General features: G+C 39.8%; 1 protein-coding gene across 5 annotated transcripts in view; it reads left to right on the forward strand.

Moving 5' to 3' along the window:
• kcnip4a (potassium voltage-gated channel interacting protein 4a) overlaps window positions 1-14,053 on the forward strand; it is a 129,361-nt gene that overhangs the window by 76,118 nt on the left and 39,190 nt on the right. The window contains exon 1 of one of the 5 annotated variants that reach the window (XM_056369390.1): window positions 2,756-3,148. The exons of the other annotated variants lie outside the window; for them this stretch is intronic. Coding sequence (XP_056225365.1) covers window positions 3,091-3,148 — 58 coding nt within the window. The 5' untranslated portion in view covers window positions 2,756-3,090. Of the gene's footprint in view, window positions 1-2,755; window positions 3,149-14,053 lie in introns of those variants that run through there. 5 annotated transcript variants of the gene reach the window in all.

Raw genomic sequence — 14,053 nt, forward strand, 5'->3', positions numbered from 1 at the left:
AGTATGAAGCCCACCACTTAGGATAATGGACAGCCATCTTAAGTGTGGAGGTCATCTGTGGGCAGAAGAGCACCCACATACTTGAAATGTACAAGCATCTACATGTTCAAGTAGTTGTTTACACGATGTTGGACATCGGACCTTGAAATGACCGGGCCTGATTGTTATTGAACATCTAAGTGTGACAAATGTTCTCTGTGCTCTTCGATTCAACTTCATTTCAATTATAAAACACTTGTGCTGCCATTGCAATTTCTTTCTCGAACCCCATATAGTTAATCAGATTGTTTTTAGATTGTTTTCCTCAAGTGGTGTGGAATAAGCCTCAATATGTGTGGAGATGATTTACCCAAGAGACATTTGATTATTCCACCCTATTCTCTGGAGTGTCTAATTTAATGAAAAGTCATTACAGCTCCAACATAATTAGGCTACCCTTTGAAAAGCCATGCTCGGCTGATTTGGACCAATTCTCAAACTGGGGCTGCAGCTTAAGGGTTCGTGCTAAGTGGCTATGCTTTTGACACTTTCTCACACTGCCACTTATGTGTACTATAACTTAATTTAACTCTGACCTTGAACCGTATAAGTATGTTAACATACATGTACATGGATATTGACATTTATATCATCTGTTGCTCTGCTGGTGGTTAACTGATAACCTAACCTGCATTAACTGTCCAACATGGTAATGGGACAAGTCTGCAACATAACTATGTTTAAATTGATGATGTATCAACATTAGCTTTATAAACCATAGCATCACAGATATCTTTTGAACTCAGTTTTCAGTATGGAATGAGTATGAGTCTAGAAAAAATGTATTTAAAATGTATTGAGGCAGTTATATAAGTTGGATAAACAAGTAAATTATAGGGAGATGAAGTAATTCCTGAACTTTGAGTTAAAAATGTTCAGATCCTACATATCTGGATTTTTTAACTTTGATATTTTCAGAATAGCCAACATTATTTCCCGCATTAAAATCCTAATTAAAGACAAATAGCAATGCAATGAGTCATATATTTATCTGATCAGGGAAAGGTTTATGCATATGAACCTGAATAAAGATGATTCCCCTTTTTTCCCTTAAAAAATAAATCTGTATTGAGCCTTGGCTGACCTTAATAATAGAAGAGAAATTGTTGGCTGGTGTGACGACAAATGTCACAAAGTAGGACAGCTAGTATAAACTAAACTATCTGTGCTTGCTGAGATATAAAATCATGTAGTTTTAATCATTTACCAAACCCAGGTAACTGTTGCAGCGAGAAAGCAGAAGTGTGTAGCTAAAGGAAGAGACACAACACTGTTTGTTCACTAACATTGTTCACTTGTTCATTGCCTCAGTAAGGGATCTTTTTCAAGGAGGTGGTTAGCATTATAATGCAGGTGTCATGCTGGTGTGAGAATCCAATTACAAAAGAAATAGGGCGAACATTGGTGATTCAAAGGTTCTTGACCTTCAGAGTGTCCGCGGCTGCTTCTTCTTTGTGCGAGTGAGTGTGTATGTGTGTTTGATTATACAGTGTATGTGGGTGTACACTTTCCACAGCAGTAAGCAGCAGCCGTAAGTGAGTTAGAGCATCGATGCTGGTAAACTTTGTCATTTCAGTGTAATCTTACCATCTCTCTGGCATCTGTAGGAGGCCTCAGTGCAACATGGCCAACAGGAAGCAAGTTAATAGAGTGGGTGCAAATTGGTACTTGATTGCAGTGGTTGGCCGTTCTGTTTCTGAATTGGACTGCCGTCACGCAGTTCATGAAATGAATGAATTGCACGTGGGCGGCACAGGGAGCGGAAGTATTTTTCACTCTATTTCTTCTCATCTCTATTTTTTGATGTGTCACATCAGGCAACCATCTCTGTCGTATTCTTTCAGCCGTTGTGAGCAAAGGATGGAAAGGGGAAAAGATGTTGGTCTGAAAACCATTCTGACCTCTCGACCTTCTCTGTAATCCTGACGATCTTCCGTAAAGTTGGTCAGTGTCAGCCAAACAAGCAGCCGCAGGATCAGCTCTGAAGAGGCAATCACCTTTTTTTTTTTCTCATGAGGTTTATGTTGGGATGCGAAAGGACCTTCTTATAGAGGCAGGAGAGCGTGTGTGCAGTTACGAGTACTGAATCAGTACTGCATCAATATCCATTCATTCTATTACTTGAAATATAATGTTGCTTGATTTTTCTGAAAGGTGGGGTAGTCAGTGACTGACAGTAAATGTAAATTTTACATTGTAAATTGAGACATTAACAGAAAGCCTGTAAGATAATGGTGATGTAATTTCAGTTATCTCCTGGCGATTTGCAGGCATGTTTCCATTGAAGTGGATGGATCTAATAAAGTTAATGTCATCACAGAAACGTCCCTCTGCCCTCATTAATCTGTTGATAAAATGGCTTGTCAGCATTAGCAGGTAGAACAGACACTCACTGAAAAACTCCCACTTGTGATTGTATGTAATTTAAATATTTACACCAGCCACTGCCAGTCTGACTCTTCTATCAGCTCTTTCTCAGTGTCGCGGACACAGCATGGTCTTCTGCTCCCGTCCCCAGCAAGATATGTAGTTAAAAGGCAGCTAGTAAGGAATAATGGTTTTGTACAGCATGAGCTCTCTCCCTTCCTCCAATTTCTCCCTCCCCGTGTGAGGTGAGATCTGTTGAAAAGCGCGCAAGTACCACTCTCCCCAGCATGCTACTGGCTCCTCCTCCAAGCGCTCAATTAATCTAGGTGCTCAACTGGTACAAAGTAGCTTTTGCGGAGCAGAGATCAGCTAGCAGGCTCTCGCTTCAGACCGGGGAAACAGGGGAAAGGGAGGGGGCTGCGGAGGGTGCGCGTCAAAATTCAAAACTCAACAGAGGCACGCATGTTTTACTCCCACTCCTATTGCTCGTCGTGCTGCCCACCTAGCCAGGGTGAATATAAAGGAGAAGTTTAGACCGGAGACTTGATTCTTCATGCAAAGCTCCCGGCATCTCTTTGTTTTTGTTTTTTTCTCCATTTTCACTCTCGAGCCATCCCAGCGTGGGAGTGAAAGTGTGTGAAATCTGACAGGACTTTCAGATCACTAAGCAGGAAAGTCTGGATCATGGGGGCTTTAATGGTCATCTTCTCTCTTCAGCCAAAACAAAGACGCAAGACAACAGGTAGGCACGACATGGGAGGGGAGAGTTTAATTTGATATGTAATTAACAAATCAGCAGCTAAACTAATTACCTAAGATGAAAGGGAATTGCCTGTTTTAAAGAGTTTTCTTTATGTTGAATTTTCTGCTGGTGGTGAATTATTGTTAAAATACTTGAACAGATGAATTGTTCATTTTATGTTTGAGAGTCTCCAGCATTGTTCTCTGTATGTGTTTTGGACCACCCGGATATTCCCCCATTAATCTGCTGTTTCTTCTATAATCCCATCTGAATTCACGTTGCCACACAGCAGTCCCATGAAATTGACCCGAAATCAGCCACCTCTTGGTGAGCATTTCAGTGTGAACTCCACGCACTTGCTTGACTTTTTCCATTTGCTTTTCCCAATATTGATTTTACAGTGGCAGTGCACACACACACAGCATGCCACATCGACTCCCTGCTAACGCGGTCACACAAGCTTATGTTACATCTCCCTGCAATAATGTGTTGATCAGCATCTCCGTCACAGCTTGTCACTGTAACAAAAGACAAGCAAGTCCAGTCTTTATTAAAGAACAATGAAATGTTTAGTGGGTGGCCAGCAGACAATAACTGTCAGAGGTTATATTTAGTGGTGTAGTGGGAGAGAGGTGGAATGGATGACACTTTAAGTACAGTAAGTCATATTTCACTCAGGTATTTTGAGAGAGCTTGAAAGCAAAATGAATGAGGGAGTCTTTGTAACTCTCTCAAGCAATAGATCATAGAGCAGGCAGTTGTGTGCACTGTAAGCACATTTCACAGGGACCTAGAAAGGAGAACATGGGATCCAGACACACAACAGTCTCACAACGGATTGTATACGTGCACCACGTTGCTGTGTTTAATTGGAAATAGTCTTAACATGTATTGTTTGAAGCTAATATCAAGTGAATAAGGGGGGATGTTGAAATGGATTGTTTGAGAAAAAATTTACACAAAAACCTTGTCCTCTCAGTAACAGTTGCTATGCCTGTCTGGCTTTCCATTCTCACATGGCAAATATGCAGTTTACAGTGATATTGGTGGGAGATTTATCACTTACAATTCTTTATAATTCTTGAAAGAATTGCTCCTTGATTTAAGATGGAGATGGATTAAAGCAGGTTTCTCACGCTGAAAGCTGAAATGGCAACTGCTAGTTAGCCAATTAAGCTAAATTAGCTCCATGAGTTGTTTGCAAATGCTTCCAACTGACCCTTTTAAACGTTCATGAGGGAGTAGGAGCAGATAGTAGCAGGTTTTGTGTTAATATTTCTTCCACATATTTTGTCAAATCATGTAATATACTGATTCACACCGTGGAGGGTTCTTTGTATGAGGACAAAATAATAAAATATGCACTGTCTAAGAGACCTCAGTGCTACTCCACTACCCACTCTAATGCTTTCCATTAATTTCCATAGCTGCACTCATAGACATGACAAGAGGTGATGGTCCAGTAAGCACTCATCGGAACTTTGCCCTCCAACTGCTTTCCAAACTCACCCAGTCCGGCTTTGAGTGGTCCCACAGTGTTTCGCAAATGTCTCATGGATAAAAGATGTGCCAGTATCGTTATAGTGGTACTTGCTGATGTGTTTGGCCTTGTGTTATCTGTCATCATTATTTTAAATGTCTTACCTATCTGTGTTGTCAGGAGCTGTTTTGAGTAGAGTTTGTGTAGGAGTGCGATAGGTACGCTGCTCAAATAGTAACAGCAAAACATTGACTGTGACTCAGACTACCGATTGGTAAATTAATGTTGTTCCCTAGTTGATGCCTTTCAGTCGCTGAAAAGAGAACAAAACCCTGTTGAAATTTGTTCCACAAAGTCTGAATTAGTTATCTGATTTTTGCATAAAAGCACTATTGGTTCATTATCACCAAGCTGGAATAATAACTAATGTTAACTAAGTTGATGTCTAAGCTTTTTCCTTCCCTTGTGACATTAACACACGTACAGTTCTTGTTGCTGGCCCCGTCTCCTTCCAGGCCTTCTGGTGTTTACAGAACTGAGTGGAGACTTCGGCCGACCACAGGGAGAGCAGCTGTCATTTTTGGGGGTAGCCATACCACCAGTCACCATGCTTGCTTATGGCCAAATCTGATCAAATGAAAAACAGGACATGCACTGTTGAAAATGTGGAGCTGATAGCCATACCCATACTTTGTATAAAATAAACAAGCTCTGAGCTTCTGATTCACTGGCTGATCATAACAGAGCTCAAGTAGACTTTCTCTGTAGGCTCCAGCATCGCTCTGAAAACAGGTTTAATTGAACTGCGAACAGCATCTTTCAGTCAAAATCCTTGATTAATGTTCGTCTTCTTTGGTCTCAAAAAACTGAGTAACTGACTAAGAGACTTTCCACTGTGTGAACTATATTCATAGAAAGTCTCTTAGTCAAAAGAAATACTGTAAAAAAAAAATTAAAAAAAGCACTCTGATTTGATCTCATTAAATGTTTCCAACCCATCTGTCACATGAAGCATTTCTCACAGAAGTACTCATGTTGTTCAGAAGTGTCGGGTGGGCATCACAATGCGACAGAGATTTGAGAAAACACTTAGTAAGCGCATGCATCTTAAGCACTCTGTTCATCTCTTCATAGGTACAAGTCTATTTATCCATATCACAGTATTAACTGCCAGCCAAAGAGAAGTCCTTTAAGGACTCTGGTAAATGCCCAGTGGTCATTAATATAGGGTAGATGATGTGAAGAACTTAATTGTCTTTTATGCATTACTCTGAACTGTCTTAGACTGCAGAGCAGCACTTAGTGTAAGACCGGTCTTCTACTTTCCAGCATGTCCCTGATATGAGGCTTACCTTGCATTTTAAAAAGGCATATGGATATCTATAGTCTCCCACTGGAAAATTGTCTCAAAATGAAATTGAGTTCTTCTCCCAACAGATTGAAAATGTCATTGATTTTTCATTAAGCTACATGGCATGTAAAAGACTTTAGCTATGCCCATTCTGTGATATGCAAATGTACAAAAGGCTACACTTACACGAGGAAGGGGTCACCTATGCAGCGTTCACTTCCCTCTCGGTTTCTTTTTTTTTTCTCTTTTGTTATCAGCAACATGTAATCTCAGCCCCGTTCAAAGTCACTGTGTCATTATACAGTATTGGTTTTTCAGTTCTTTAAATTAGCATTTAAATTGAAAAGCGAAGCCACGTTGGCTGGCTTTTGGGCTTGTTTTGGGTTTCCCATTATGCCGCAGTTTGCTCTGTGAAATGAATCACTCCATTCCCAAAAGGCACGGTGACCAGTATTAAGAGAGCTCACTTAGAACTGGATTAATGACCAGTATCCCGCTCAGGGAAGCTCTGCAGGTGCAGAAAAGAGGGCTTTGCCATGTACAGACAGTGATCTGGTTCACAGTGGATCATTGCAGCATCCTCAGAGCAGCTGAAGATGCTTACTGACACCCCAGGGTGCAGTTCTGGTTTGCTTTAACACCTCATTCCCCACCGTAGACAGTTTGGGTCCATAATAATTCGCTGTAATACTGTTGTTTGAATGGCAGTGTGTTTGCAGACCAAGTGAGGACATTCATGTGATTCCCACTCAATGCTTTTGTCACAGACCTTTTTCAAATTCAGAATTAGAAAACAACACATCCTCACATGAAAGGCACAGGCCGGATCACCCAATAAAAAGGGGAAAGCAAATCTCGAACACTTGAGAGACTCGCATCAGAATGTCCATTTTATATCCTCATAAAAGAATATCCTTATCCTCATATCAAACTGGGAATAACCCTGAAGGAAAATGAGCCATACATCAATTGATAAAGACAGTACGTATGAAAACAGTATGATATTACAAAACATATTGACCATATTCTAATGTACTGATAATGAAAACAAATGTAAAAGCTGCTTCAGGTTTAGTATATCCAGTAACCTGCTCTCGAAAAGCAATTTTGACCCATTTATCAGTTCGTGGCTCTATTCCCCTCGGTTCAGAGGTTTGGTTTGTTCATTCTTGCTGTTACCACTTGATGGCAGCAAAATCAAACAAACAGGCTTCTTGTGGTGAGAAGGAAATTAAACCAACGGTTGTGTACTTTGATGGATTTTTTTTTTTTGTCTACGATTGCTGAGAGTTGTAGTTTTTGTTGCAACAGTTTATTGCAAATTGTAATATGTACGGGCCTCCATGTTTTGGTGTACAGCATTATTATCATGCACTGTTGGAATCAGGGTTATAAATTTGGGTCTTGTCATTCAAAACCTCTTCAGTGTGGTCAGAATGTCAAAAGATAAAAACAATTCTTCTGAGGCATCTAATTGTGTTTGGTCATTGAACAGTGATGAAAACCTGTTGAACATGAACAAACAGAAGACAACTCGGATCAACTTATATTTATTTAAGACCTCACTTTTCATGTAGGACCTTTTTTTCGTAGCAAGGCCCTGAATGCCCTTTAATATTGGTGTCTATAAAACAAAGAGAGACTGTTTGATTCGATTACATGTGAGCACTTTATATTAGGTTATGTTCTCTTTCCTAGAAAATGTCTTACACAACAGATTTGACTGGAAACTCATTGTACTGTGATCCATTACCGGCAATTTAACAAGAGCCAAATCACATTAATTTGCAATTAACCATATTGTTTGAAGGTTACAGGCCACTGGGGCCTTCTTGAGTAATTTCTCCAAACAAATGGAGGCACATTAATTTGTTCTAACACCGCGCTGCAGCTCTGTGCTTTGTCTGGATATGGGAATCCAATTGTAACTTCATTTAACATAAGCAAACAGTTTTTTCCTTTTGCTGTGTTTATTTGTTTATGTTAAGAGGATGTTTTACTGCAGCTCCACTAATCACAGTTGTAGTCACTTCAGTTTAAATAGGCCTGTATACAAAGAGAAGAAGAATGCTGTTGCCTAATACCTTGTTGAGAAATTGTACACAACCGGAAAGTTTCTATTGCTTTTATTTGTCAAGCAGCGTCAGATAGTGTAAACACAGTAGATGGTTAGCACTGGAGGGTGAGACAGGAAAATTGCTAATTGACAAATCAAGGACTGAAAATTGTGATGAAAGGACTTTTTTTTGGTGTTGTTTCTTTTTAAAAAAGCCAAATAGTTTGCTGAAAGAGCTGGGACCTGAGTTTTGGCTGATCATATACAAAAAACATTTTCTGCGACTATTTTCAGGTACAAATTACTTCACATTTGGTGCTGTTGTGAGTATTTACAGCAGCACACGTTTATGGGATTGAGGGAAAAAAAATACATAAATAAACAAACTACAGTGCCCATGTTCATGGTACTGAAGGAACATGTCACCAGTGCAGTGATGTGGCAGATTTTTTATAGTTTTTAGACAATAATGGAGCTCTCTGTCACATAGGAATAAGAAAGTAAGTGCAACAAACTTTGGCTACACAGGCAATACTTGTTACTGAGATAAACTTGTTGCTGGTTTTGGTCATTTAATGGGATTTGCTAACGATAAGGGAAAGACAGCAACAGAATCATTATCACAATTGTAATAGGAAATTATTTTGCTGCTCATGGCAGACTCTTACACCTAAGTGTATTTTTCATGAAGCAGTTTGTGAGTTTGCAGGTGCCGCAGACGTTCTCTGCGACCTACAGTAAAGTGCTTCCTCGCAGCTTTAACCAACACACCACAATGATCCGCACTGGCAATTACCTTCATTACCAATCACACACTGATTGATACAGCATACTGTGTGCTGATGACACGCACAGACCTTGATTATTTTCATTACCATTCACCAGGAGCGTTGATTACACCCGATGCAGAGTTCTGATGTGATTGAAGAGCAGATGTTTGAAGTTTTCTTTGAGATTAGGTCATGATCTGGTATTGGTGTTAAAAAGTAATAATCACGATCTCGGGAAAAAAGCTAAAAGTAAAATCTTCCATCGTCCATCATTTTGAATTAAAACACCTTGAAGTTCCTTTTCTCTCTGTCTCTCTAGATCTTTTACCAGGGAGACTTCTATCACACCTTCTTTTCACCTTTGCAACCCCTGTTCTCTAGGAGCTTCCTACACAGTTGCCTGTCCTGTCTTGTCCAAAGACAACACACACACACACACACACACACACACACTCACACAGACAAATACACACGCACACCCCCTCTTGGGGCTCGCGAGCTATATTTGTCTCTTCCTCAGCTGCCACAAATAAAGAAAAGTAACTGATAGTGGGCTAAGTGAGCTGCCCAGTAGCATACACAGCACAGAGGTTGTTTCCATGGTAAATTGCTGTCCTAACAACCCTCTGTGAGCTGATGGGCTGTGAAGATGAATGTGGGATCAGTTCCATCCCTGAGAGGGTCTGCAAGGGCCCTTATCTCTGGCGCAGCTTTTAATTATAAACTACATTGTCACTTATTCTTGATAAGCATGCGAAAGAACGTCTTGGAAGGATCGTCTTCCTGTGTTTTTCGTACGAGGCTGTGGTGGATATTGCTCTGCATGAAAGACATATTTAGCTTTTTTTGGCTCATTTTGAAGATCTGATTGAAGCCAGACTCTCCTTTCATCTGTTTTTGGCAGCCGGATGTCATAAGTTTATACAGCCCATTTTAAGCTTGGAAGTACCTTCTTTAGCATCTATAGGATGTGAGGCAGTGAAGGAATTGGGCACAAATATCATAGGTGGAATGAAGACTCATTATATACAGTACATGTTCGTACACCTTATCGTATTCATAATGCATTTTGAAAAACAAAAAAAAATGCTGTTATCTACTGAGAGAATCTCTGGCAGCCACCTGCCGCTGACCGGAGGCATACTTCCACTCGCAACCTCTGAGTCCTTTCTTCTCTGCCATGTTGTCTTTCTCTCTGACCTCTCCCTTGTCATCTCTCCCTTACGGTCTCGTGCTTTGTTTTAAGTCCCGGTGTGATGGTGAGGTCACAAATGCAGGTTATTTTTCACGAGCTGACATTTTACACTGATCAGTCCGCCCACAGCTTCTTTGTTGAGTCTCAAGTCAATCATAGCCGTTATTAGTTCTTTAACAGAGTAAATATTTAAAGGTGGGACATATTGGAAATCTTTTCACATCACACTTGGTGGGAATTGCAAGGTGTTCTCTCTGCCAGTGAAATGACTGCAGCAATTTTGCTGTAATTTTCTGCTATTATTCAGAGAGAAGTCGGTGTTCATGATAAGATATGTTTCCAGCCATATTTAACCTTCCTTTTGTTCTCTTGCGATCATAGAGATAATATGGGGGATATTATCGCTGTCTGTTCAGCTTGTCAAACAGCTACAGAGAAGATGCTGGGTTCGCTCATCAGACATTGAGAGATTCATATCTGCAGACATTTTATACATATACTGTGAATTGTATATATTATTGTGTGTATTATATTGTTTATTTTGTGGAATAAAATGGACATCTCATCTGTTTTATGAAATATGAAATCTGTCATGGCTAAAATGAAAACCATATGTAATTTACTACTGCAACAACATACAATCCATACATGATGTGACCTTTAATCAACAGAGGTATTTGATAAGCCCCTTGTAATTTTCTTTCAGGAGCCAGTAGCCTCTGTGTCCTAATCAAGAGTGATTCTTAATATAATGCATTATTGCCAGACAAGGAAAGACAAAATACAGGTATACAGGATGGTGTTTCCCCAAGGAATTTTTTCAGCAGTTGTGCTGTTCACAAGTGCGTGACACCGGACCCATATCAAATACGGTGGATAACTTTAATAGCTGAAAAGAACCTTAATAGCATTATAGATAGGGTTATTCATGTTCGCCTTGTCGTGTGTTCATTTACCAGAAGCTTTTGACACTTGAATGGCTCTGGAGGCCCAGATAACTGTAGTAATAAATGTCGAAGAATGAAACGCCTCAACACAGAAAATTACTTACACTATTTTTATTGAACATACATGGAAACAGATAAGATAAACTTAACGAGCCAGTCTTTCAGACTCATCTGAGAATTCAAATGTAATTTGACTAACAACATAAGTGTTTAGTCTAAGTTTGTATAATTTTGAAGTTGGCACCTGATACGATCAGGATATTAATAAAAACCATTTAGATTCGTTTCTGCATCGTCCATGCACGTTTGTGCAGGCAAAATAAAAATGTGTGCTTGCACTGTTTTTGAGAAATTAAACATTACATTTATAAGCATAGGCCTCAGCACACCACTGGCATCCAAATAACTCAGTGGTGAATCATTTCTTTACACGTCGAAACAAAATATTTTGCTTTTGGCGCCAGAGGAAGTCAACGGATCACCTATGTCATCAGGATTCATCCTGTGGGGACCATGAACATCTGTACACATTTCATGGCAATCCATCCAATAGCTGTTGAGATATTTCAGTCTGGACCAAAGTGATGGCAACAGACCAGAATTGTATCCGCAAGTATGGCTAAAAAAATATAGTGATACATATATTTTTCTGCAGGCTAACATAAATGAATGTGCGTACATGTAGAATTATGCAGCTGAGTAAAGCTCCTCTGTCTTGATCCTTGTCATGTGGAAGCAAAAAAGCAAAAAAAATCACCACTTCAATGCTTTTGACCTTTGCACACATCCAAACCCAAACTGTGCTCGGTATCCCACAGCAACTGGTGCATCATTCACCACTGTCTCTCATTCTCCTTTTTTTTAGCATTCCATCCATCATTTCCGCTTTCTATTTGTTAATATGTTCAGGTTCATCCCTCCTCTCCCCTTTTTCCTCCTCGCCTGTTTTTTCCATTCTCTCCTCACGCCCCCTCGTCTTTATCCTTGACACTCCACCCCCCACCCCCCTCCTTCCTTTCTCTTCCACACTTCTTCTCCCCCTCCCTCCCTCTCTGACTTGTGGCGGTCTCTCATCAGAGCCAGACATGCACGGCTCTTAAGTGAAGTTAAATGGCCTGCAGACAGTGCCGCTCGCTGAGCTCTGCGTTTTGAGCCATGGGCAGCCTGTGACCCGTCCGACATGTTTACTATGAACTTGGAGGGACTGGAAATGATTGCTGTGCTGGTGGTTGTGGTCCTCTTTGTTAAGGTGCTGGAGCAGTTTGGTTTATTAGAAGTCGGCTATGACGGTAAGGAAAAGGCAAACTGCTTTCATATTTGGATGCTTTTTTTTTTTTTTTTCTCGGCAGTCATCAACCACTTGTTGTCATGTCAGTTTAAAAGCATGTAGTCTGCTGGGGCTGTATACAAAGTGTGAGATTGTCTGAAGCATCTGTTGTGAAGGTTATCGTCTGTCAATTTTTCTGTAAGAAATGTGAGAAAAAGTGCTTCTTGAGGTGTTTTATCATGATTCAGGGCTTCCATCTGTTGCTTTCATCATTGTATTTTCTTTCTTGAACACCTCCAGCACTAAAAACTACAAGTCCCCTCCTTCTTTTGCAAAAGATACATCAGGTTATAAACCATATAAGCATTGAAAAAGGATATGCTTGACAAAATGTGACAGATCTTTATGGAGATTAACTTATTTTATGATCATTTTGGCCTCTTGTTGTGTGTTTCCTCAGTTGTCAGGTGAACTTTCTGTCTGACACTCATCAAACCGAAGTCTCCGGCAGCCTCTGCATCTGTCCTTGAATCTAGTTTAATTTAATAAGTTCCCTCCCTGTTTGATTAACCTGACTTTGCTGCTAATTGACTCAACTATCACGATGAGTCATACACAGCACATATGGCCAAATGATGAAGTCTGACATTATGCTTTTAATCCTTTTGTTTTCAGCTTTTCGCTCAACTCAACATCATTTCACGCTTTAATTTTACACCCTATAATCTTAGTTGCATCTTGATGCTCTGCATCTACTTTGATGATTAGTTTATTCAGTTTGATTGACATCAGATCGGATGTGAGAGCTTGCATCATCTGTTAACTTGTGTATCCGAATGAGAGTGAGACAGTTGAGGACTGGATGTGATTCTGCAGCAGCTGGAACCTCGAGAACCTGGATCTTAACCAGCGAGATCTGGAGAGTGCCATGATGGCATTCGTTTTTCTCTTGTTGTCTCTTGGAACAAAAACGGTGAAATCAAAATGAGACTGGGTAAGATGCTGCCCCTGTGGAAATGATGTTTTGTTAATCAGTCGATTGTAATGGAAGAGTGAAGAAAAAGTTTGTTTTGTGATGAAAAAGTTGGCAAAGTTTCTATATGTCACTCTTCGGCAGTGTCGTGATCTGTTTTCAGATAAATGCAGTTACTGTGAAAGACATCACAGTTGCTCCTTATTAATGATGAAATGTTGTTTTGGTTTTCACTTTCTTCTCCATGTTTTTTTTTTTTTCTTCTTCCATGTAGCTTAGCAGAGAACAAAGGTTGAACATGTGCCCACTGGAGATTTTTCGAGGTATCATAGTGATTCTTCCCCACAAAAAGTGTGAATCTAATATTCAGGAGTTGGGTCCCTCAGGCTCTGGAGACCACCTGTTATTTATATACTCTACTTACTGTACAGACTGTTACCTTATGGCTGGGCTTTCACAAGTGAGAGGCAAACAAAAAATCTTTGGTTTCATTCCAACCTGTAAAGTGTTTGTCATGCTAGTTTGGCAATTTATTTTACTTGTATTTTTAATGTTTACTCAATTAATGAAGTTAAGACTGTTTTCCCAACTTTTTCAAACTGCCACCTTTTTGGTTTTTACTGTACTGATGTAATTTTGTTTTCCCAAGCAAAGCAATATTTTCATATGAACGCCCACTTAATACATGCAAAAACAGCAACAGTTGCATTCACACGTGGGGTTGTGAAAGTCCCATAAAAGCCACTTTTGGTCCTTGCAGTTTGTTTGTAGTGGTGATATGAGTTATAAGATATAAATATGTAAATTCCCACATATTTTTTTCTTACTACACTATATTAAACATGAAATATGTTTTAAAAAGTTTA

This window comes from Seriola aureovittata, chromosome 23, assembly GCF_021018895.1.
Source record: "Seriola aureovittata isolate HTS-2021-v1 ecotype China chromosome 23, ASM2101889v1, whole genome shotgun sequence".
NCBI classification, from domain to species: Eukaryota; Metazoa; Chordata; class Actinopteri; order Carangiformes; family Carangidae; genus Seriola; species Seriola aureovittata.